Here is a 26,672-nt window from a genome sequence, read left to right on the forward strand (position 1 = left end):
GATTGTGTCCATGCAAGATGTGAGAGACATTCTTAGTCTCAAGATAATTGCTGTGGTGATTCTGTGTGTTAAGGCCCTGAGTTACTGATCAGAAAGTTGGCGGTTCAAGCCCCAGCTCAGCCAGGTTGCTGCTGTTGGACCTCAAGCAAGGCCCTTACAGTAACTGTTTCAGGGACGCCGTATCATGACTGACCCTGTGCTGGGATATGCAAAGAACGTATTTCACTGTGCAGTACGGAATATGTGACAAATCCTTGACTTAATAAACAGAAGTTTAGCCAACACTCTGAAAAAACTCGATTTTTAAAGATGTAGATACCACGAAACGCGTGCCATCCTGTATTATTACAACACATTTGAATTTTCACAGGAAAGTTTCACTAACCATAAAATAACCCAGGCCTCTCAGCTATTGAGCAACAGCCTTGTCACAGAAGCTCTTAAGACAGCTTCCACCAAGACATATTATATTCCTACATTAACATTCTTTAGATTTCTCTCCCAGTATGCTCCAGTTTGATTCAGAATGTGCTTTCTCAATGTCTGAATGAAGCCTGTGTGCAGTACATAATGAAGCTATACTTCTGTCTAAAAACAAATTGTGTGTTGTTTTTTTTCTGGCAGTTGAATATCCAGAATTGAATTTTCGGATAAGAAATTATACAAATTAAAATATATATTTTTTTAAATATTTGAATTTTTCCCCCATCTTTTGTGTTGTTTATAAATATAAACCTGTGTAATGTACAGTATAGCTCATCAGGCTCAAACACATGAAATGCTTTGCAGGGACACAATAAAACAGAAGATTTTTAATATACAACTCATCAAGAAGAGGAAACACTAACTGATTCTAAAGCGCCTTTACCTGATGGATTTAGGTGCAATGCAAAATCCAAATGCATGAATAATGTACATCTTTTATAAATACAGCAGTTGTCACATTCAGGTCACTAGTAAGTATTTTGATGAGTGCACTAAAAGAAAGGATTCAGAAAGCTCCTCCTATTTTTAAAACCAATGGGTGTGGTTAACAAGATAAATATCATCTCCTAGGATTCTTCCTTTTAGTTTTGCAATCATGGAACTCATGTTTGCTGCATTTTGTCTGTGTCTTAGTGCACTAAGACCTGCTACAGCTATCAGACTGGATGGAAATGGGTACACTGACATCCTTATAGTCATCAGCCCTGCTGTGCCAGAGAACGAAGAACTTCTTAATCAAATCAAGGTATTTATACATGTTCATATACCTTTGGAATGGAGAGATTTCATTTTTTTTTTTTTTGGTATAACTTAGTTATACATGGTATAACTTAGTTAATTTGTTCTGATGCTGATGCTACATATCATGATTATTCAACAATGTACATTATGAAGTTATGTGGCTTTTATGAGAAGTTAATTAGTTACAATAATGTTAAAACATCAGATGTGCTCTGTGACTCAGCTCTCCCATTTTGGCTGGTTTGGGACTGGCACTGCATCCAGTGGGTTTGGGCACTGGCTGAGAATCGAATCCTATATTTGCATTAGTTTCTTAGGCATTATTTTGTCTATGGTTCAGTTCAAATGTAACATTCAAACATCCAAACATATGTAAAGTGATGTTAAAAAATTATTGCAGAAGCACCGACACAGATTAGATTAGATTAGATTAAATTAGATTAGATTAGATTGTATTAAAATAGATTGGATTAAATTAGGAAAGATTCGATTAGATTATATTAGATTAGATTGGATTAAATTAGATTGGATTAGATTAGATTATATTGTATTAGAATAGATTGGATTAGATAAGATTAGATTAAATTAGATTAGATTAGATTAGATTAGATTAGATTAGATTCAGCGTTATTGTTACTGCACATGTATGGTTCAAGGCAACGAAATACATTGCATTCAACCAATTATAGATGGATGCAATAACGATATATTCTATACCCAGTGGTGGAATTATAAAAAAAAAAATTCAAGGGGGTGGTGTGGTCAAGTTTTACATACAGTAATACACAGCATTATTAATCTAAAGAGTATGGTAAGGGGGTTTAGTGGTTTTACAAAAGGGGATGGTTATTGTCATTTTTTTTTCAATAGGGGATGTCTCCCCCCCCCCCCACATGTGCAAATGTTAATGGAGAGTGGAATGAGGGAGGTTATTATATGCAATATGTGTGACAGTTATTAATAGGTCAATCCTGAGTGTTTACAGTTTACAGTATGTACTGTTGTGAGTTATAAGCAGCAATTATAGAAAGTGCAATTCTATATACAGTGTCTACACTGAATAGCAGTGAGGTACGAGGAATGCAAAGTATGTAGGGTTAGACAGAGTTCAGAAAGGAAACAGCTGTGGGCGGGGGGGCTTAGTTAGCCACTAACTACTGCAGTATTGTAAAATGTTAAACTGTCATAATGTTTCTGATTTCAGTCATTATTTTAAAACACTTTTATAATATATTAAGGCCAAATGACACTCATCTAATTTTGGTGTCTAGGAGCACAAACAATTTGTTTCTTAGAACTGTGAAATGAGCAAAAAAGTAACTAGGTTACTAAGACAATATTTTGCTTATTTTGCACACAACGTCATTTAAATCCTAATAAAGCCTACAGGCCTATAGCTACTGTATGACCACAATTATAAAAATACAAAAAATGTATACTGTATTATGTGGTTTAGCATACTGTGATTTACAATAACATTTATATATACCGTATTTGGCAGACGCCCTCATACAGAGTGACTTACAAAAGTGATTTAAAGTTTCCATCAATAAATACAGTATATCCTTACACTGGTTCACTAGGTTACAGACCCATTTGTACCACCAGACCCAAAATTGTAGGTAAGGGGTTTCTTTAAGATACTGATATCTCGTTAGACATTGTTTGCAAGAATGCCAGTGACTTGGCTGTTTGGACATGTAGAGGAAGTTCATTCCATCACCTAGATGCCAGATCAGAAAACCGTCTAGAGATGGTCAGATTAGTAAAGCTGTAGCTTTTTTTTTTTGTAGGGTGTGATTGTACATAACCAAAATTCTAGATTGCCTGAACAATAAACACATAATTTAGGAGAAATCTTCGGCTATGCTCAACACAGGATTGATCAGCATGGCAAATTGAGATACCCAGTCATCTTTGTACCCAAGGCCAATAAAATGGTCCAGTTCAGTGTTCTGTCCAGTGTTGAAACTTATACCCATTGTGCCAATTTTAGAAGCTTCTTAATCAGTTAAGTACAGTTTGCTGTAATTCAACATTGGATCTTACACAAATATATCGGCAGATTACTTTGACTCGGATGCGCCATTTTACCTGGCATGCGTGAGTCAAAGGAATCTGCCAATATAACTGTGTGAGATCCAGTAGCCTGCAGCTTAGTGCGGCATATTAAACCCATTCACAGATGCTCGAGATAGCTAGGGCTCAGAGACGAAATTATGTAGGTGAAAGTAGGGGTATCTGGATTTCCACTTGGAACACATGAACTACTGTTGCAAGATGGCGCCGATGAGAATGGCTGCCCTCGCTCAGTGTCCTCCTTATCTTTACGTTTTTCTTATGTTTGAAACTTTAAACTTAAACTACTGGGTATTTTCTTCTTGCCATAAGGTAAAGCTGCTTTACAATTTTTGTGTGGAAACTGTATATGATGTACATGTAACGACGGGGGTCCCATCTCATGGTGCGCCTCTTTATACCACACCACATAACAGTAAATATTGTAATAAATACTGTAAATGTACTCTGGCATAACTACCATATGCATTTTTAGACCTCAAGTAAGCACCTATTTTATCTACAGGTTAAACATCTGGAGGCTTTTATGTGCTCATGACAAAAGTGAAAAAATATAACAAGCATGTGTGCTGAAGTTGACTAGGGTGATCCTCACACACCTGAAATCCACCTGAAACTTTCATTATTCTAACTGGTTTACTGCTATTCTAAAAAAAAACTGTGACACAATATAATGTAATAGACAGTTTTTTTATTAATTTGCACAACATGCACCTGTGACTACTGACATATTTAAAAGCATTTTATTACTTTCTACACAAGCACTATAACACATATTTTGTGTTATATAAATGTGGTTTTTGTGTATGTCAATGCCTTGAAACGCCGCAGAGAGGAAAAAGCATGGGTGTAACTTGTTGTCTATAGAGGACCTTTGTGATCAACTCCAGTATGTGAGGCATCCACCTTGACCATGAACTGAAAGGAAGAGTCTGGCTGCATGGAAATAGAAGCTGAGTTAAACTGCTTTGTCAACTGCCTGTTTGGACCAGGAAAATGGGATCTTGATTGAGCTATTGGAGAGGTCCATTTAAATCTTTGATGGGGCGATGATAAAACCCAGAAAAGAAACTGTGCTGCAGTGGAACTCACATTTCTTAGTTTTGTAAAGAGCGGATTTTAAGGGGCCTCTTAAGTACCTGACATATGTTGCCCTTGTGTTCTTCTAATGAATGTGAGAGGATAAGGATGTCATTCCGACCATTGTGAAGGTTTCATTTAATTTAGACTTGGGCCCCCTGCAGGAATTTTTATTGTAGACATGTAGACATCATCAGTAAGATTTAGGTGGTTCTTGACGGTGATGTTATTGAGACCCTTGTAGTCAATGCATGGGACATAGGGCCCTTTCCTTATTCGCCACAATGAAGAAGACAGGGTGACGATGATGACCGAAGGACAGAAGCTAAAGACTTCAGGTGTATTCATCCATGATCTCTCTTTTATGTTAAAAAGCTATAGCTGGCAGGAGGTTGATTGGACAGAACTAGATTTACTAAAAACCTTAAGATCGGCATATAAGTGTGTGGAACCAAGGAGAGGTCATGGGACACCATCAGGAAAGTCCGAGGCTGGCCTGGGGCAAAAATGTGACTTCAGACAAGAAGCATCAGGCAGAGGTAGCTCCATTTAAGGATGGTGTTGTTACTCCAGTCAATTTTGGGGTTGAGATGCATAAGCCAATGTTGCCCAAGAACCAATTGGGAGTAAGCATTGTGTATGACAAGCGACGAGATTTCCAGATGTCCTTAGGGTGAAGGGGAGGGTTGTTGGCATTCCAGACAGATGTTCCCCATTCACGGGTTCTCACTGTGAGGATGGTGATGATATATGCCACTTCAATGGGAAAGATTAAGGGCTCAAGTAACAGGGAGCATGGTGTGCTGTAGGTGTTAAAGTTGAGGGGTTTCCAGAGCATAGTTGTTTAAACTGGGTAAAAAAATGAGATGGTGTCTGGAAAATGTTCTGTACAGTGTCAAATTACACACCTGCACACACATAACAGGCTGAGGGAGCAAATGGATGTTTAATCTTCTAATGAAAAAAAGTGTTTCTGTTAGATAAGGCGGTGTGTGTGTGTCTGTGTGTCGTTACAGTATGTGTTTGTGCGTGATTTAACACCGTGCCAGTTCCCAAACACACAAAAAAAAATGCACGGTGTCAAATTACATGTGTGCACACACATAACGGCGGGTTGAGGAAGAAAATGCGTGCACGGATGTTGATTATACCATTGAGAGACGTGCACTAAGACCCAGCAGGGGTGATGGTTACCCACTTCGACAGCGCAAGAGAGAGAAAAAACATTGGCTCAGTTGTGATCACGTGGTGCTTGGCGTCAAAACAAGAAGCGCATGCACGATTCATGATACTTAGTACTTGTAAACCAAGGCTTGCTCGTTTTTCATGTCAAAATTCTTTGCTCGTCTTGCGGAACACTCGCGTTACTTGCAATCCGAGGTTTTATTGTATTTTAAGTTTTATTATCTTAATTCCTCTGCCTTACCACAGTTCTTACACTGCAATATCTTATGAAATTATATTAAGTATATCATGGTGTTTTCACAACGTTCAAGTTGCATAATCAAGTGATATTATTATTTAAGGTTAAAACAAGTTTTCTGAGACTGGTTTTAGGTCCTCCAATGTATGAAACATACAAATATCATTAAAAGAGCAAGTTCTGACTACAGAAAAAGCCTTTCTTTTATTTACAGTATATATTTATAGGAATATAGTTGATAAACATGTGTTTACTGTATGTATAATTATCAAAAATATGCTTATATTACCATTCATCCAGGTACTGAAAGAGAGCTTTAATAAAAGAGCAGCCCCTATCTGTGCATGCATCTTAGGTATAGTTATTTAGAAAGAAAAAATAAAAGGGATTGCAAGCAGTGCAAATAATCAGTGAAGCCAATTAATTTAGCAAATAATTGTAGCCAATTAACTATAAATTTGATAAATTATTCAGAAATTATTGGTTTCATAGTTTAAATTGAATCATATGAATAGATTTATGTATACATAAAAAATAAATAATTTGCCACTTTGTCCATAGGAAATGCTTATCAATGGATCAGAATATCTGTTTAAAGCTTTAGACCACAAGGTGTTCTTCAAGGAGGTCAAAATACTAGTACCACCAACCTGGAAAACAAGAAAGTATGAGGCAGCAAAAACAGAAACCTTCAGCAAGGTAAACTGTTTATTCAGTTTTATTGTAATCTATAGTTGTGGAGTTGATGTAGGCTATTTGTTTTTGTTGTTTTGTTTTTATTTACATGACAATCTTTTATTTTAGGAATTGTATCTACTATTAAAATTGTATGTAGAAACTGTGTATTTTATTTTTAGGGCAGAATAAGAATTGACATCCCACGCGCAGAATTTGGTGATGAGCCCTACACTTATCAGACCGCGGGTTGTGGAAACGAAGCTGAATACATTCATTTTACACCAAACTTCTTGTTAAACAACAGTTTTATTAAACCATATGGACCTAGAGGTAATAGCTAACCTGTGGTAAAGACACACCATAACAACTTAGTAATTATTATTATTATTATTATTATTATTATTATTATTATTATTATTATTCCTTTCAGGAAAGGTTTTTCTGCATGAATGGGCTCACCTCAGATGGGGGGTATTTGATGAATATAATGTGAAACAGCCCTTTTACTGGTCTGATGGTCAGATTCAACATACAAGGTTTTATTATCAGTTTCCTATGAATAACATACATAAATACAGGCAATATTAAATGCACAGTAAACCAATTGCTGTCAGTAAAGAGTTTTTTTTTTCTTTTTTTTTCAGCTGTACAAATAAGATTTCTGGCCAGTGGTATGAAATTGTTAATCAAGATATTGAACCTTGCCAGTCTGGTGAAGATGGCCTACCCACATCTAGCTGTCATTTCTTTCCAGATGCAGTGCAAAATACAAATTCCTCCATAATGTACAATCAGAATATAGATACTGTGAGTATAAAAATTGTTGAATTTGTTTTTGATGAGTTTTTAAGGATGTTGAAATCCAGTATCTGTGAAATTCAAAACTAAAACAAGCAAAATAAAAATCAGTATGCTGTCATCAGTTTGAAATGTGATTTGAAATTTAGAAGTGACTTCTAAAAAACATTTTGCAGACAACAGCATTTTGTCAAGAAGAGGAACACAACATCGAAGCACCCAATGAGCAGAATAAAAAGTGTGGAAAAGCCATACGAACTGTAATCTTTCAAGACTCGGTAGATAAAGATGTCCTTCACAATCTAAAGCCTCTTCAATCTGCACCACCAGCACCAACATTTAAAGTGATACAGAGAGGATCTCGGGTTGTCTGTCTCGTCCTTGATGTCTCAGGAAGCATGCAAGTATGTAAAATCAGATTAAAATTAGCCTTTTAACATCTGCTAATATCAGAACAGCTTACAGTATAGCGGATTAATGTCTATAATTAAAGATAAATGTACTTAGAACCTCTCAAAAATATCTTTCTCAAATTACTTGCCCAAAGAAAACAAGGCAAGACTTGGCTTAAGATACTTATTACAAAACCCACTGTAAAATGCACATCAGTATGGTAATGTTTCTTAGTTAGTGGTTCTTTGAAGGTGTCAGAAATTTTAATCAACAAATTTCGGCTCCTACCCCTTAATCAAAACACTATTTTCATGCAAGACAATTCCCCCTGTTACACTGCAAAACAGGTTCCTTGAAGGTCCAAACCAGACTGAAAGCTTTTGAAAAAAAAAAAAAATCAACAATTAAGTGGGAATATTTAAATAAATAAATACTATTACTATTAAATTAGTAACAGCATGAGAACTATTTAGCAGTTTAAAAATAAACATAATAAAATGAAAAGATACGATATCTATGTTTGGTTGAAAATGGCTAATGTATTATTGTGTGTGTGTGTGTGTGTGTGTGTGTGTGTGTGTGTGTGTGTGTGTGTGTGTTTAAAGGGTGCAAGAATAAAACAACAACATCAAGCTGGTACGCTTTTCTTGCGCGAGATCATAGATGAAGAACAGTTTGTGGCTCTTGTGACTTTTAGTAGTGACGCTCAAATACTAAGTCCTTTGACTTTAATAAATGGACAGGCTTCAAGAGACAGTCTAGTTACCAAGTTGCCAAAAACTGCAGCTGGAGGTACACAAATCTGTAAGGGACTCAGAAAAGGCTTGGAGGTGAGACACAGATATAAAAACTACTGTCACTTTGATAAAATGTAGTGATTTGGTCTTTAATCAAATTTGAATTTACTGATCTAGACATCTACATATCTCTGGTGATTAATGACAATATCTTTACAATTTCAGGCTCTTAAAAGCGATGATGGTAAAACAATAGGAGATGAAATTATTTTTCTGACGGACGGGGAAGCAGGTGATAATGTTCAGGATTGTTTCCTGGAAGCTGTTCAAAGTGGTGCAATCATTCACACTATAGCATTTGGCCCAAGTGCAGACAATGTACTGAAAACCATGGCAGATCAAACAGGTAAGATTTTACAGTTTAAAGCTCAGCAATTATGTCAGTGCTAAGGAAAAAACTATTTACATTGATTAACACTGGACGACTTTTGCATTGTTGCATTCTATAACACTGAATTTTGATTGTCTTTTAAATAGGTGGAATCTTTAAAATAGCCAAAGACTCTCTACTTTCCAACCAGCTTGTGGATGCCTTTTCCTCAATTACAGTGTTTGATGGAAATCCCAACACACAGCCCTTACAGGTTAGTCATACACATCCACTGTGAGAAATATTAATATCAAAGTCTTTACATAAAATGTTTTATTGTTTTCCAAACAGCTTGAAAGCACTGGAAAGCTTGTTACAGATTGGTTTAATGGAACAGTTCCCATTGACCGGACTGCAGGAAAACACACCACTTTTACATTGATTTATGAAAAAAGTGCACCTACTGTGTATATACAGTCACCAAGTGGTTTGGCTTATGACCAGAGAAACACCACTGACACTGCTAACACAATCACTTTAACTGTTCCAGGAATTGCAGAGGTAAACCATTTTTCTTGGATCAATAATTCTAACATGATAAAAAAATATATATAAATAAATCATATTTTAAAATCTTGACAAATTTATATTTCTACAAATTTTGCATTGTAGCCAGGAGATTGGAAATACAGCTTCCTCAACAGAGAAACAGCTGCTCAGCAGATGAGTTTAACAGTAATGAGTCGAGCAGCTCGTGAAGATGTTCCCCCAGTCACAGTTACAGTTAAAATGACCAAGCAGAAGAGTGATGTCTCCAAACCTACCGTTGTGTGGGCCGAGGTCAGGCAGAATTACAATCCTGTGTTGGGGGCCAGAGTTTGGACGACCATGGAGTCAGATACAGGGCACTCAGAAAAACTGGAGCTCTTTGATAATGGAGCAGGTACAACTTTTAAAATGTCAACTTGCATAAACTCATAAAAGGTAAAAGTTTTAAACTTTACACACTACATGTGGGATAACTTTCCAGGTGCTGATGCTTTCAAAGATGATGGTATCTACTCCAGATATCCTACAAAATTAAAAAAGGGAAAATACAGTCTAAAAGTGCGAGTGGAAAATCAAGATGGACAAGTCCTGTATTCAGTACACAGACACAGTGGTTCTCTGTATGTCCCTGGATATGTTGTTAATGGTAACTATGATTTATTATTATCTCAGTCACAATTCAAACTTTAGGCAAAATACCTCATAGAACCATTTTTGCACAAACATTGATTCAATTACACTCAGTTATTGATTGTCTCATTTGCTCACTCATTGAATTATGTTCTTAATCACACATTAATCACCCAATGAATCGTTTAAGTGTAGCGGCTGAAAACGTTCTACAAGGAGGAGCTATTGGTATTTCTAAGTAGTAAAGAGAGTGGGACAGATTGTTTGTTGGGGACAAAGAGCATACAGAGTGGGATTGGGTCATAAAGGTCCCACAGCACTTTGTTTCAAGAGCATGGAAATGAGGAAGCAAAGAAGTGACCATACGGTGGTGATTAAGTTGGATTTAAATACAAAATAAAACTAAAACAGGATTAAAGCAGGTTAGTTGTCTAAGGCATTCACAGACCCAGGTAGGCCAGGGTCAGTTTCAGTTGCATACAGATATACTGTAAAGAACATAACAGCTAGCAGCACAATTAAGATGTACATGCAACTGCACTGTTCAAGAAAATGTTTATGTACATAATCAACATTTCTGAATCTTTGAAAATTAACTGAATAGTGCATAAGCCTTTAGCAGGCACTAAACGAGTCGGTGACATGATTCTGGCAAACGCAAGGCTTCGTTTGTCATTGGTCCTGTAACTCTCAGGGAACCGCCACACACCACTAATACAGCTAATACAAAGTCTCAGAGGGTGGTTTAACTGGTCCGTGTACAACAACAGGTAGTTTCAGTATTGAAGAAACTGGCAAAATCAAAACAGGCCAGGGTTTCAAAGTTAAGGAAGGAAGCACAAAACATTATTAGCAAACTCAGTTTTACCATCTCAGCAGCTCCACAGCTACCCTTTATAGTGGAGCCCAAAGAAAATGTCTGACACAAGAAGTGCCCCAAACAAGACATCCACTGACCCAGAAGTGCAAATCATGACAAAGTAGCAAGGCATGGTTGACTTTTAGCTGTCAGAATTTGTAAGTATCTCTAAGATACTTTTCTCTCTTAGAGAAATAATCGACATTTACATTCTCTTTTACAGGTAAAGTGGTATTAAACCCTCCTAAACCCCCAGTAAATGTGCAGAGAGAGAACATTGGCAGATTTACCAGAACACAAACTGGGGAGAGTTTTGTGGTGGAAGCTGAGGAACTTTCAAACTTCCCTCCAAGCAAGATCACAGATCTGATAGCAGAAATTCAGGAGGACACTGTGTTTCTTAACTGGACGGCTCCTGGTGAGGATTATGATCAGGGAACAGGTGAGTCTTGTGTTCGTTTACACTGTTGGACAATAGAACATTCAATATTTTTATGTTATTTAAAAACATTAAATAACATAAAAAATATCTGAAATAGTGATACAGTTAAGAATATTTTGTTCTAGCTAATTCCAACACAAGGCTGAACCAAAAAAAAAACTTTCCAACTTCTGATCAAGTGCTCTATGTGGTGTGTGAAAGAAGTGATTGTACTGTATACCCTACATAGCACACTAGATTTACATTTTTAACGCTATTTGAAATTCACCTCAGAACAGTAAGTTATTCATTAGAAAGCTTAAAATGTTATAATTTACCCAATCATAACATTTTATTACCTGCATAACATTTTATAAAGTGTAAAGCACAGTCTATTCATGGCATCATCTCATTTGCAACAGTACTGAATGAGCTAACACTATCACTAGCTAATTCTACTAAACCAAAAGTAATCACATATTTGTGAACTGTCTGAGGGTAAATTTATGGTAGCTGGGAAGTGCAAAACAAAATAAATTTAAAATCAAGAGAATAACAAAGCTGAAAACAACTATCTCACCTTATTTCTATCTGAGGACACCTACTAAAATCAGTTTGAGTTGTTTAGATACCCAAATATGCTGGCAGTGAAATAGTGAGCATCCGTAGTATATGGAGATTTGGCCAAGAAAACTGCTAGAATATGTTTAACCAAAGAAGTTTAAGTGCAGTGATTAATTCAATTTTATGGTATCTACCTAAACAAAATAGTTGAAAATAGAAACTATTATGTAATTTTGAAATGTGATTTCATACTGTATAGTGTAATTTTATTCTTATTTACATCTCATTTTGTACAAGAATTTTCCAGTGCCCAGTCATACCTTTAAAGAATTTACTGAGTATAAATACAATCTTTAATATTCTAATTGCTTTTTGCTTTTAAGCTCATTCCTATGAAATCAGATGGAGTGAAGATTTCAAGATGCTTCGATACAACTTCAGCAGCAGTAATTTAGTTAACACTTCAGAACTTCTGCCCCAAGAATCAGGCTCGGCTGAACAACACTTTTTCCAGCCTTATATTAGAATTGAAAATGGCACCACACTTTTCTTTGCTGTTCAATCAATAGACCAACAGTTAGCAAAATCTGAGGTATCAAACATTGCTCAGGCAACAAAGTACGTCCCAAATCCAGCCCCATCATCATCCAATAAAGCAACTGCTGTCATTGTATCAGTCTTTGTTGTAACCCTTGTGGCATGTGTGATAGCTGTGGTGATCATGTGGGCACAGAAACGAAAGTAAAATTGATATTAATTATCTGTCATTTTCCTGTTTTCCTGTTTATGTTGCTGATGTAACTGATTAAATCTTAAATAACAAATTTATTGTTCAGAAATTCACAAATATATTGTACAATTATAAAAACTGTAAAATCAAATCAAGCAGTCTAAAAAACCATAAATCCATATAACCAAAAATTTTAGAAAAGAAATTGTTATAAAATCAGAAAATATCAGAAATATATATTTATATATATTGTAAACTTATAATTGTTGTTTTTGTTGTTGTTGCTGGTGAATGACAAAATATAAAGTGTGGATAAGAGTTGAAGTGGAGTTTAATAGCCTATGTTTACATTATAAGCCACATTTTTGGTCAGATCAGACTTGCATGTTATTATGGTTCACATTTGTACAAGTGTCTTTTATCGAATTCTTATGTGGGCACATCTGAAATAGCACATATGCACACATTCAAACATTTTTGCTTGCATTATCTGTGTTAAACCTTTGGGGTCTGAGAGTTTTCTAAAGACTTGTGGACTGTGGAGCAGACAGAGACAGAGTCCTCTTGTGTCCATACACTTAAGTATACTGTAGGTCTTTGATAACATTGGTAAGAGTCATATAAAAGTCATTGTGCAGAAGGAAAGGTATTCTTTCCTGCGTACAGCAAAATCCACTGTGTATCTGTTAATACAGTCTACAAGAAAAAACTATTTGTATCCATACTGTACTTTGTTGGTTTTGCATTCATGCACTATTTCAGTTCTGTCTTTGCCTTGCTTGTTGCCATCTTTTCATAAAAGTTTCTTTAAGGATGGTACAAGGCTTTGGATGCATGCTGGATTGCAGTCATGAGAGAGGCTGAATAACAAATTTATAAAATGTTAAATCTAGGTTTCAACGTAATAGTACACTGTAAAAAACTTCTTGCTACTCCAACTAAAAAATTTCTAGTGACCTGTTGCACCTAAAATTTTTAGTTGGCTCAATTTAAGTTGTGTAAACTATTTTGTTTTTGTTGTGCTGAACCTCTAAATGTACACACAAATTGAAATAAAACATTCTGTCAATTAAATGTTCTATGCTGAATAAACATGCCTAGTTAGGCCAACAAGCAGTCTCAAATTGAAATATAATGTTGTGTCAATGAAATGTTCCAAGTTGACTGAAAGGTAAATTTTTAATGGGAAATTATGCTTGCATAATATATATTTATAATTATATACTTCTTGAGTAAGTTTTTCACCGTAGCCACATTTCAAATAACATAACACATTCCTCTAAATTTGAATATTTTTTTAATGTAAACTTTAAACACCTGTTAAAGACTATCAACATTGATAATGTGTAACATACAATTGCTGCATTGTTAAAACAAAATAACATTTCAAAATGCAAGAATGAAACAGTGCCCTTAACATTCATGTATACTGGAAAAATAGACTTCTGCTTTGTAAAACAAAATATACTTGTCACAGTCAGGCCAGGCTCCGAACTTAATCCAACACAGCGCCCTTTATCGCCTGAGTACTAACCACCACCACCTGTCCGTAATCAGTGTAAACGCATAAAGACCACACACCACACCTCAGTCAACGTCCGGGCTCGTACCCATGAGTGAGGACCCAACGTCTAACGTTTCAAGTAAGAAGATTAATACTTACCTGTTTACTTACCTTATACCTCTGCTTTCTACAGCGTTCCAGTCACGGTCCCTGAGCGTGGAGCTCCGTTTACTGTGGTGTGTGAGTCTTAGTCGGCGACCGCCAGTTCCAGGTTTCCAACGCGGTACAATTCAATATCCCTTCGCGAAAGATAGAAGTGACGGTTAACAGATTCCGGCCCTAGGTGCTAATCGGCTAAAGCCTTCTGTCCTGAGGTTGCGTACTCTGAATTAAATAAAAACTGCTTATCTTGATACTTACCCCTGTGTGGAGTCCTGCTTTGTTACAATACTGATATTTTTCAGTCAAAAGGTGCAGTGGCTTATTTGAAAATAAAATATTTGCTTTAACAGAAATGATTTAAGATTAAAAAAAAATGTAATTTTGCAAAGCTCCAAGATTGTTTGCAATCCAAGAATGATTCATTTTTATTAGACTCTTGTTTCAGAACTTTTTCCAAGCAGTTTCAAATATTTAAAAAGTCACTGTCATTGCAAAGTGCACAATGAAAATAATATCTCAATTAAATAAACTTGTAATAATCATTACACCTGTAACAACTTGTTCTTGAAAGACTGTACCCTTGTGTGCATTCCTTTCCCAGGTTCAGGAAAATCTTCTGTACTGCCTCGAATGTGTACTTTAAGTCAACGGGGTACTCCATATTTAGAGCATAAAGCAGACCAAAGAGGAAAGGCATTTGTGAAGTCTCCCAGATTGTCCATGACTACTTCCTTTTCTAGCACTACAGCCAAACTGACCACCTTGGGATTCCCATTTTCATGCCCTTTGTTTGTGGTCCCAGTGCCCCAGTATCCTGTGAAACGTCTCGGGTTACTTTGCTGTAACCCTGTTCCCTGAAAAGGCGGGAACGAGATGCTGCGTGAAAACGCTATAGGAAACATCTTGTCATGTTGCCAAGTGTGAAGCATGTGTGTATCAAACACGCCAAATTTTGGCTTATATAACCTCGGTCGGGTGACGTCATCTAATGAGACGCACCTGCAGATTATAAATAGGAGTGAACCGAAAACATTCCTCAGATTGATTTGTCTGAACGGACTTCCGGTCACGTAGACAGTGCAGCATCTCGTTCCCGCCTTTTCAGGGAACAGGGTTACAGCAAAGTAACCCAAGACGTTCTCTTTCAAAGGCTACACTTGATGCTGCGTGACTGACAGATCTCCAATCCTCTTCGAGAGGTAACGGCCCTTAGAAAAACCATCTTAAAGGTCAGAAACCTGAGGCGATGACTCTAGTGGTTCAAATAAAAGGGTGTCAATTGGCTCTTTGAGCACGATAGATAAAACCCACAAAAGGGACCGTGTCACATCAACCCCACCAATCAGGACGTGGCAGGCTGAAATAGCAGTTATGTACGTCCTGAGGGTACTAGGGCACAAGCCCGAGGACAACTTTTCCTGCAGAAACTCCAGCACTGAAACATTTCGGCAGTGGACTGAGCCTACCTGCTTCGTCATGCACCAACTTTCAAATACATTACATTTGAGGGCATAAGCTCTTCTAGGGGAGGGAGCCCTAGCACTTAGAATAGTCTTTATTACGCTGGCTGGAAGACCAGCTTGACTTAGTTGGTCCCATTCAGGGACAGAACGTGAAGGTTCCAAAGCTCGGGCCGGGGATGAAATATCGTCCCCTGTGCCTGAGACAGAAGATCCCACCTCATTAGAATCACCCATAGTGAGCCATTGAAGAGGGATACTAGATCCGAGAACCACACTCTGGTCGGCCAACAGGGCGCTATCAATAAGAGGCGCAAACGCTGTTGATGGACCCTCGCCAAGACTCCCGGGAGCAGAGCTATCAGGAAAAGTGCATAAAGGCGTAACCAAATCAATTGCTTGGTAGGATTTGAGAGCAATCATTTTGACAGTGAACATTTTAAAGCTGTATTTATTTATTTTAGATAGCGGACCAGCCCGCGGAATTCAAAAAATTGGACGTAGCCCCCCGTTCCTTTTGGGAACCAAGAAATACCGACTGTAGTAGCCTGACTCACTGTCTGGTAGCGGAACATGTTCCATGGCCCCCTTCCCCAGCAACTTCTGTCAGCAGGCACGATGTTAGATGTTTGGCATCCTGAAACATGGCAGAAAAAAACGAAAAGCTAACACCAGTGTTGGCGGAGCAAAAACACCGACCTCTTGGGGTGCCAGGGAGAACACTTCATTCTCGAAAGAAATTCTGCATGCCTCTCCCCATTGGGGGGCCACCCCTATGGTCCTGGGCACATGAACCTCAGGGCTTCTTTGTGAAGGAGACAATATGCCAGTCTGAGCTCTTTTGAGGCGGATTGCGAAGCGCGGCGCAACGCACCCCAATCTTTACGAGGGGGTGCCGGGCTCAAAAACACTCTCCTTGTGTGCGACTCTTGAGAACGGCGGGGATGGAATTTGCCGAAGGCTTGTTTATATAACTTTGCCTCATGAACCTAGTGGCGAACAAGTTAACGACAGGCCGGAAGGCGAGATAGGGGCATCAAGGAGGAATGATATGCCCTATCTTGAAAAGCCCCGCCAGTACTCAAGTCTCTTAGCAGGTCAGCCTGGTAGGCCTGCAAAACCGCCATGGTGTGCAATGGAACACCAACCAGACCTGCTGCCTGAAAAGCTTTTCCCTCCAGGGAAGATAAAAGTCTACACAGCTTGAAAGGAAGTATTAGCTTTTCAGGTAGGATGATGTCCCAGGAGAGAGATAGCCTGGAAGCGTCTCTTCTATCTGGGCATCATCATATAACCATGCGCTTCCACCTCAATTATATTTAAACAAATAAATAAATAGATGGCAGGAAAACACGGGATAAATACAGCTTACTCCATGAAAGGGTTAACTCCTATTGAGATTGCTAAGAAAAAGGGAGAGAGCATCGTTGAGGCTCCGCCCCCCGGCCACCCAACAGAACCTGCCGTCTAATGTTTTTTTTTTTTTTTTTTTAAGTGCTTGGGGGCTATTTTCATCTCCACGGAGCGAGAGAAGATGTTTATGCTGCCCATTCACAAGAAGATCAGGGCGCGCTTGAGAGCGGACAGAGGTATTTCCCGATCCAACGAGGGAGTGAGAGATTTGTTTCTTTGTCTCTGATCGATACCATTTTGTAGATCTAAATGGAGTACCGTCTGATGTAATGCCAGTGAAATATGGGGTCCCACAAGGGTCAGTTTTAGGACCTCTCCTATTCTCAATTTACATGCTTCCCCTGGAAAACATCATTAGAAGGCATGGGATTAGTTTCCATTGCTATGCTAATGATACCCAATTATACATCTCAACAAAACCAGATGAAATACCCAAGTTGTCTAGATTAACCGAGTGTGTCCAGGACATAAAAAATTGGATGACCAATAACTTTCTTTTACTAAATTCAGATAAGACCGAGATATTGCTCATCGGCCCAAAAACCAGCACACAACAGCTTTCACAATGCAGCCTGCGTTTAGAAGGATGTACTGTTACTACCAGCTCAACAGTAAAAGACCTGGGCGTAATATTAGACAGTAACTTGTCTTTTGAAAATCATATTTCAACATCCAATATCACAAAAACAGCCTTTTTCCATCTTAGAAATATTGCCAAACTTAGGAGTATCCTATCCGTATCTGATGCAGAAAAGCTAGTTCATGCATTCATGACCTCCAGACTGGACTATTGTTATGCATTACTAGGTGGTTGTCCTGCATCCTCAATAAACAAGCTACAGTTAGTCCAAAATGCAGCCGCCAGGGTTCTCACTAGATCCAGAAAATATGATCATATAACACCTATATTATCATCCCTGCACTGGCTACCTGTTCAATTTAGAATTAATTACAAAATAGTACTACTTACATACAAGGCTTTAAATGGTTTAGCTCCCACATACCTAACCAGTCTTTTGATACGCTATAATCCACCACGTTCCTTAAGATCACAAAACTCCGGACTTCTGGTAATTTCCGGAATTTTAAAATCTACAAAAGGAGGCAGGGCATTTTCATATTTGGCTCCAAAGCTTTGGAATAGCCTTCCAGACAGTGTTTGGGGAGCAGACACGGTTTCCCAATATAAAAAAGTAGACTCAAGACGCATCACTTTAATCTGGCATACGCGTAACTCATCCCATAACCTCATACTCCAGTACACCTATCCTGAATGGCAACTACGCTAATTCTCTCCATCTGTTCTGTATTTTTCTACCCATCCCAAGGTATCTGGAGATTGTGCCAGCTTTAGTCGACAAAGGCCAACCCTGCAAGGTTTCTAAGGCATCTAGAGAAGGACCAGCTCCAGCTGGATTCTGCTTTATGATGGTTGGAGCTGCGCATACTCCTGTGCTTCCAGTGATCCAGACCCCATCTGCCCTCTGCACCTACTGACTCCCTGTGCTGAACTGGACTTCATGTTAATCTACACAACTTCTGTTATATTGAACTTTCACCTGCACAACACACATGATGTTATTTCTATCAGTTATCACCCAGATGAGGATGGGTTCCCTGTTGAGTCTGGTTCCTCTCAAGGTTTCTTTCTATTGCCATCTCAGGGAGTTTTTCCTTGCCACTGTCGCCGTCACCCTTGGCTTACATTTACATTTACATTTAGGCATTTGGCAGACGCTCTTATCCAGAGCGACTTACATTTTTATCTCATTATACATCTGAGCAATTGAGGGTTAAGGGCCTTGCTCAAGGGCCCAACAGTGGCAACTTGGTGGTTGAGGGGTTTGAACCTGGGATCTTCCGAACCGTAGTCCAATGCCTTAACCACTGAGCTACCCCTGTTGGCTTGCTCATCAGAGATATTTCATTTATCATTCATTCATTTCATTTTTATCTAGACACATTTTTCTCACACATACACACTTCAAAATATTTTCTTTTCTTAAAAAAAAAAAAAAAAAGCAAAAATTTTTTGTGAAGCTGCTTTGAGACAATGACCATTTGTTAAAAGCGCTATATAAATAAAATTGAATTGAATTGAATTGAATTGAATTTAAATCCGTCTCTCACAGCTCTGCCGGATACACGCGTTTTAAGCCCCAGAAATTGGCCGTGGCCCTGAGCTTCTTAAGGAATGCGGGGCGCGCGCGAGCACTTTATTCGAAGCAGTAAAGTGTAGAGATCGCCCTCTAATATGGATTTATCAGACACAGAGGGATATCTCGTTTAAAACTCGATCTCACCCATATCGGTGAGTTAAACACTTTCTTATTTTGCTGGTTTAAACACAGACACGCATACACAACTAGGTCAGTGAAGACAAAAGATCTGAGAAATGTTTCCGGTTCACTCCTATTTATAACCTGCAGGTGCGTCTCATCAGATGACGTCACGATGACGTCGAGGTTATATAAGCCAAAATTTGGCTATGCAGCAAAATCTCGCTTGAGGTCCCCTTGCCATTTTTCAGCATTTTAAGACCCCCAAAAAGCCCAGGTGTTAAAAAAACATAATAATCTTCAGAAGAACAACGGGACCCTCACACAATATAATGACAAAAGGGCAGATGTCACAGTGCTTGGGCCCTAAAAAAGAGGGCCCTCACACACTATGACAACATACAGTAGGGCTGATGTATCGAACTGATGTACTCTATCCCAAACAGTGGATTACATCTTTTGGGTAAACTACAGGCAGCGTAATAATTGACCCATAGAGAAAATAAGACATTGGATAATTGCTACTCAGTTCTCAAGGATGCAAATCACTCTGTTCCCTTGACAGCTTTGAGATGATGGATGGATGGATGGATGGATGGATGGATGGATGGATGAGTACTTTATTAATCTCAAAGGAAAATTGTATCATTACAGCAGGCAGTTTGCATAATATACAACATTTAGTAGCAAACAAGAATGGCAATAAGGGGGGGAAATGGTGCATTATGAACACTGTTAACAATTTAAAGTGCATTAATGAGGTAATAATTGTGTCAAGTTTAGGGGCATTAACAAGGTAGAAAAATGCTATTAAATAATATATGAAAATGAAAATACTGCTTCTATGTATACGGGCATGATGATTATATATACAGGTGGGAATGAAAATGTACATAAGATGCCCAAGGTGGACCCAGCAGTAATAAAGAATGAAGCAGCAAGTATGTAACCCGCAAAGACCAATAAAAAAAAGGATGTACCCCACTGTTTAGACAGTATGTTGTGGAGGGGATGTGAGGTGTTCTTCACCACCTCCACCTCCTTACCCAGAATGTGGACTGTGCTCAGGGTAGACTTGGTCCTCCTGAGATCCACCACCATCTCCTTGGTCAGGCCTCTGTACTCTGTTTCCTGTTAATGGTGGTCAGGAAACAGAGTACAGAGGCCTAGTGTACAGCTTTGTGAATTTGTGTGAGAAGAACCATCTCATCCTGAATGTGACTAAACCCCTTCCACTGAGCCACCAGTGAGCACATTAACAATAATAATAATAATAATAATAATAATAATAATAATTAAAGAAGTGTTACAGTTTCATAGTTTTTTATAGCATTAAATATTTAAAACAGTTTAGCCCGTATAGTCATAGATACTGTGGTTTGATGCAGAAAGTTAATTTGCTTTGGTTGTGTAGGACCTCACAGATGGCCCTTTCGCGCGCATTTTTAAACTGTTAACCCCACTGTCATATTTAATCAGCTGTTAATGTACTTGCGGCTAGCTGTAACTTTTATCCATTACGTTAAGCCTAATGACACAAAGTTAGCACCGGCAATTAACATTTACATATGTTTGCCCTTGTAGACTAAAGTAGATGCAGAGTCTGTTAACTTATTAAGTATCCTTTTTTCGTTTTATTTAGATATTTTTTGTAATTAGTATGTCGAAAATAGCACACTTCAAATTAACTAATCCATTATACTTAAGTATACTGAAAATTTGTATAGCGCAAGTATACTTAGTATATTTTTTTTGTTGACCAGGGAACACAAATCAAAACCACTAAATGTTGTCGGTGCCTGCCCCTTGATGGTGGCAGGTTTTAATCAATATCTTCAGAGTTTTTAATTAGTATATTCCGAGTTTACGTTCAGTATAGTAAGACTTTTTGATCAATAAATATTTAGTTTTCATTCAATATATTTAGAATTTTCAAACAATATATTTGGAATTTTTAAACAATACAGTGGGGTACAGTAAGTATTTAGACCCCCTTAAATTTTTCACTCTTTGTTTTATTGCAGCCATTTGCTAAAATCATTTAATTTTTTTTTTTTTTTTTTGCATTAGTGTACACACAGCACTCCATATTGACAGAAAAAAACTGAATTGTTGACATTTTTGCAGATTTATTAAAAAAGAAAAACTTTTATCACATGGTCCTAAGTATTTGGACATTTTGCTGTGACACTCATACAGTATATAACAAAACATCAAGTAAATACAAATACAGATGTCTTAGTTTATTCCAATAAACAAAAAATATGACAAAATGGTCCGTTTAAAGCTTTAATTTACAAGATTTAGGAGATACGATTTCTTTTCTTTTGTAGCATTAGACTGTCGTTTTTAGCTATTCAGTGTGTCTGCGCTGATTATTAAAGAACTTTTAAAGAAATGGTTTAAGTTTAATCAAATAAACACAACATACAACAAATAGATAATCTAACTTTTAGCTCAGCTTTTATTTTTTGGGGGACATAAATGCAGTTATTAGTTACATAAACACAACTGGAAGAACTTTAAACAACCTATTTATGTATTTACTCTTCTGTAAGTATCTAATGCAACCACGGGGGGGGCGCAATCCAGTGTCTTCTTGTGCCAGTCCCAAGTCTGGATAAATGCAGAGGGTTGTGTCAGGAAGGGCATCCGACGTAAAACATTTGCCAAATCAATGATGCGAATCAAGAATATAATTCCCATACCGGATCGGTCGTGGCCCGGGTTAACAACGACCGCCACTGGTGCTGTTGACCTACAGGGTGCTGGTGGAAATTGGGCTACTGTTGGTCGAAGAAGAAGAGGAGGAAGGCGTGTTCGTAAGCAGAGAGAGAAGAGGAAAGGCAAGAGTTTAGGAGTGATAGTGGGGACTTTGAATGTTGGGACCATGACAGGGAAGGGAAGAGAGTTAGTTGATATGATGCAGAGAAGAAAGGTGGATATACTGTGTGTACAGGAGACCAGGTGGAAAGGTAGCAAGGCTAGAAGCTTAGGATCAGGGTTCAAATTGTTTTACCATGGTGTGGATAGGAAAAGAAATGGAGTAGGAGTTATACTAAAAGAGGAGTTTGTAAGGAATGTTCTAGAGGTGAAGAGAGTATCAGATAGGGTGATGAGTCTGAAGCTGGAAATTGAAGGGATAATGTTTAATGTTGTTAGTGGTTATGCCCCACAGGTAGGATGTGAGTTAAAAGAGAAGGAGAAATTCTGGAGTGAGTTAGATGAAGTGATGCAGAGCATCCCCAGAGGTGAAAGAGTGGTGATTGGTGCAGACTTCAATGGACATGTTGGGGAAGGGAACAGAGGTGATGAAAATGTGATGGGCAGGTTTGGTCTTCAGGACAGGAATGTAGAAGGGCAGATGGTGGTGGACTTTGCAAAGAGGATGGAAATGGCAGTGGTAAATACTTTCTTCCAGAAGAGGCAGGAACATAGGGTGACATATAAGAGTGGAGGCAGAAGCACTCAGGTCGACTACATCTTGTGTCGACGTTGTAACCTGAAAGAGATCAGTGACTGCAAAGTGTTGGTAGGGGAGAGTGTAGCCAGACAACACAGAATGGTGGTGTGCAAAATAACCCTGGTGGTGAGGAAGGCGAAGAGGACAAAGGCAGAGCAGAGGACAAAGTGGTGGAAGCTGAGAAAGGAAGAATGTTGTGAAGTCTTTAGGGAGGAGTTGAGACAGGCTATGGGTGGTCAGGAGGTGCTTTCAGTTGACTGGACAACTACAGCCAATGTGATCAGGGAGACAGGTAGGAGGGTACTTGGTGTATCATCAGGTAAGGGGAAAGTGGACAAGGAGACTTGGTGGTGGAATGAGGAAGTCCAGGAGTGTATACAGGGTAAGAGGCTAGCTAAGAAGAAGTGGGACACTGAGATGACTGAAGAGAGTAGACAGGAGTACAGGGAGATGCAGAGTAAGGTGAAGGTAGAGGTGGCAAAGGCCAAACAAAGAGCATATGAGGACTTGTATGCTAGGCTAGACAGTAAGGAGGGAGAGGGGGATCTGTACAGGTTGGCAAGGCAAAGAGATAGAGATGGGAAGGATTTGCAGCAGGTTAGAGTGATTAAAGATAGAGATGGAAATGTACTGACAGATGTCAGGAGGGTGATGGGAAGATGGAAGGAGTACTTTAAGGAGTTGATGAATGAGGAAAACGAAAGAGAACAAAGAGTAGAAGAGGTGACTGTTGTGGAACAGGAAGTAGCAAATATTGGTAGAAGTGAGGTGAGAAGGGCGTTGAAGAGGATGAAGAGTGGAAAGGCTGTTGGTCCTGATGACATACCTGTGGAGGTATGGAAGTGCTTAGGAGAGGTGGCAGTTGAGTTTTTGACAAGTTTGTTTAACAAGATCTTGGAGAGTGAGAGGATTCCAGAGGAATGGAGGAGAAGTGTATTGGTGCCAATTTTTAAGAACAAGGGAGATGTGCAAAGCTGTGGCAATTATAGAGGTATAAAGCTAATGAGCCAGACAATGAAGCTGTGGGAAAGAGTAGTGGAAGCTAGGTTAAGGGCAGAGGTAAGCATTTGTGAGCAGCAATATGGTTTTATGCCTAGAAAGAGTACATCAGATGCAGTTTTTGCTTTGAGGATGCTGGCGGAGAAGTACAGAGAAGGTAACAGGGAGTTGCATTGTGTCTTTTTAGATTTAGAGAAAGCGTATGACAGGGTGCCAAGAGAGGAGCTGTGGTATTGTATGAGGAAGTCTGGAGTGGCAGAGAAGTATGTTAGAGTGGTGCAGGATATGTATGAGAGCTGTAAGACAGTGGTAAGATGTGCTGTAGGTGTGACAGAAGAGTTTAAGGTGGAGGTGGGTCTGCATCAAGGATCAGCTCTAAGCCCCCTTTTGTTTGCTCTGGTGATGGACAGGATGACAGATGAGGTAAGACAGGAGTCCCCATGGACTATGATGTTTGCAGATGACATTGTGCTCTGTAGCGAGAGCAGGGAACAGGTGGAGGAAAATTTGGAGAGGTGGAGGTATGCTCTGGAAAGCAGAGGAATGAAGGTTAGCCGAAGCAAGACGGAATACATGTGTGTAAATGAGAGTGACCCAGGAGGATCGGTGAGGCTACAGGGAGCAGAGGTAAAGAAGGTGCAGGATTTTAAGTACTTGGGGTCAACGGTCCAGAGCAACGGGGAGTGTGGAAAGGAGGTGAAGAGGCGGGTACAGGCAGGTTGGAATGGGTGGAGAAAAGTGTCAGGTGTGTTGTGCGATAAAAGAGTATCAGCGAGAATGAAAGGAAAGGTGTACAGGACAGTGGTGAGACCAGCGATGCTCTACGGCTTAGAGACAGTGGCGCTGAAGAAAAGACAGGAGGCAGAGTTGGAGGTAGCAGAGCTAAAGATGTTGAGGTTCTCTTTGGGAGTGACAAGGATGGATAGGATTAAGAATGAGTTTATCAGAGGGTCAACCCACGTTAGATGTTTTGGAGATAAAGTCAGAGAGGCCAGATTGAGGTGGTTTGGGCATGTTCAGAGGAGAGATTGTGAATATATCGGTAGAAGGATGCTGAGGTTGGAACTGCCAGGCAGGAGGTCTAAAGGAAGAGCAAAGAGGAGATTTATGGATGCAGTGAGAGAGGACATGAAGTTAGTTGGTGTAAGAGAAGAGGATGCAGAGGATAGGGTTAGATGGAGGCAGATGATTCGCTGTGGCGACCCCTGAAAGGGAACAGCCGAAAGACAAAGAAGAAGACTCTTCTGTAAGTATCTGTAACAGGTTCGACCCTTTGTGCACGAGTGGCACCACAGGCACATGGACATGGGGCGCTGTCTTACGGGAAAAAGGGTCATTTTATTCAGATAAAATGGGGAAGGAAAGGGCTAAAGGAAGGAGGATGGAAAGAAAGGGAAGGAAAGAAGTGAAGGTTACACAAGAGTGCACAAGGTGCGATAACAGGCATTACAGGCGCACACCATGACAGTATCTCAAACCAGAATTTTTTAGTGGCAGCAATTAAATTTGACTTTCTAGTTGGTTATGCTTCCTTTCGAATATAGTCATAAATTCAAAGCAAGGTATGAAGCTTTGTTTGTTTACTTGTGTTACGCTTCATTCTTATCCACTAGTCCACCATCTCCTCCAGTGAAGGGAATCACTGCATTGCTGATTGGTTGGTGTGTTGTTATTGAGGTTATGTCTTTTGGGGAAGCCCTTTGGGTTGCTTGGTTACCAATTGCGGTGCTCTGGAATTTCTTCTGAGAGTTTCTTCGTTGCTGGCCTTCTGGCACAAAGTCTCATCAAGAGTTTTTGAAGCGCAGGTCACTCGGTCGCTTGGTGATGCAGCATTGAAAAGATGATGTCAAAGAGCACCCACAAGGGCGGAAGAATGGCAAAAACGCGAGCTTGCGAACGACAGAGACATTAAGAGCCTAGTCGGAAAAAACACAGGACATCCAATTTCCTGGGGTCAATTAGAGTGTCAACCGTGTGACTGGGTGGTTTTCCCCCCAATTTGGAATGACATTTTAGGTTTCCGGGGTGGTGCCATTCAGCGTTTGCGTGATGTCTGTTTTTTATAATGTCTTTTGATGGTGCTCAATGTTACGTTTACACCAACAGATTTTAAATGGTGGTGTATTTCTCGACTGGAACTTCGAACAGACTCCATTGTTGTGATGTCTTGAGTATGAAGCTCACTGATCTTGGTCATTTTCCCTCTACTGTACATGTGGATGGACTATATAGATCTAAGCTAGGGTTAGCGTTAACCTCAACCTCCTCCACATAAATGGTGAGAAGGTTGAGGGAGTTAACGATGTCAAATTCTTAGGTCTGCACATAACAAAGAATTTAACATGGACCATTAACTTCCCACTTAATAAAGAAAGCTCAGCAGAGGATTTTTTTCCTAAGGAAGCTCAAGAAGGAGAACATACTGTACCATCTCAGCTCTTAGTGAATTTTACAGGAGAATGATAGAGAGCATTCTCTGTCACTGCATCACTGTGTGATACACCAGCTGCACTGCAGAGAACTGGAGAGAACTGCTCGAACAGTTAACCAAGCTCCCCAACCTCAACACTGTTTATACTAGCCGTCTATACAAGAGACGTCTATAATCAGGAGACACACCAACAAACTGAGGAACAGATTCTTTCCCAGAGCTGTAGCCTGTATTACACACACACACACACACACACACACACACACACACGCAGCTGTTTAAGTTATAACAAAGCACTTTGCCCCTCTTCCCCATGCTGCTGCTAATGCACCAGACACTTTATTTTACACTGTATGTTAAGTTATTAGCAGTGTTGGGTGTAACACGTTAGAGTACTTGGATTACTTTTTTGATGTAACAAGT

At 39.1% G+C, this 26,672-nt stretch overlaps 1 protein-coding gene across 1 annotated transcript; it reads left to right on the forward strand.

The window, feature by feature from the left end:
- The first annotated feature begins 1,083 nt into the window (after window positions 1-1,083).
- Window positions 1,084-13,654, forward strand: LOC128533169 (calcium-activated chloride channel regulator 1-like). The gene is made up of 14 exons (XM_053507420.1): window positions 1,084-1,231; window positions 6,371-6,508; window positions 6,667-6,817; window positions 6,918-7,023; window positions 7,132-7,294; window positions 7,462-7,689; window positions 8,284-8,508; window positions 8,641-8,821; window positions 8,953-9,059; window positions 9,137-9,346; window positions 9,458-9,728; window positions 9,816-9,980; window positions 11,047-11,265; window positions 12,192-13,654. The coding sequence occupies exons 1-14, from the start codon at window positions 1,091-1,093 to the stop codon at window positions 12,551-12,553; spliced, it is 2,667 nt and encodes an 888-aa protein (XP_053363395.1). The 5' UTR covers window positions 1,084-1,090; the 3' UTR covers window positions 12,554-13,654.
- Window positions 13,655-26,672: the final 13,018 nt, after the last annotated feature.

This window comes from Clarias gariepinus, chromosome 11, assembly GCF_024256425.1.
Source record: "Clarias gariepinus isolate MV-2021 ecotype Netherlands chromosome 11, CGAR_prim_01v2, whole genome shotgun sequence".
NCBI lineage: Eukaryota > Metazoa > Chordata > Actinopteri > Siluriformes > Clariidae > Clarias > Clarias gariepinus.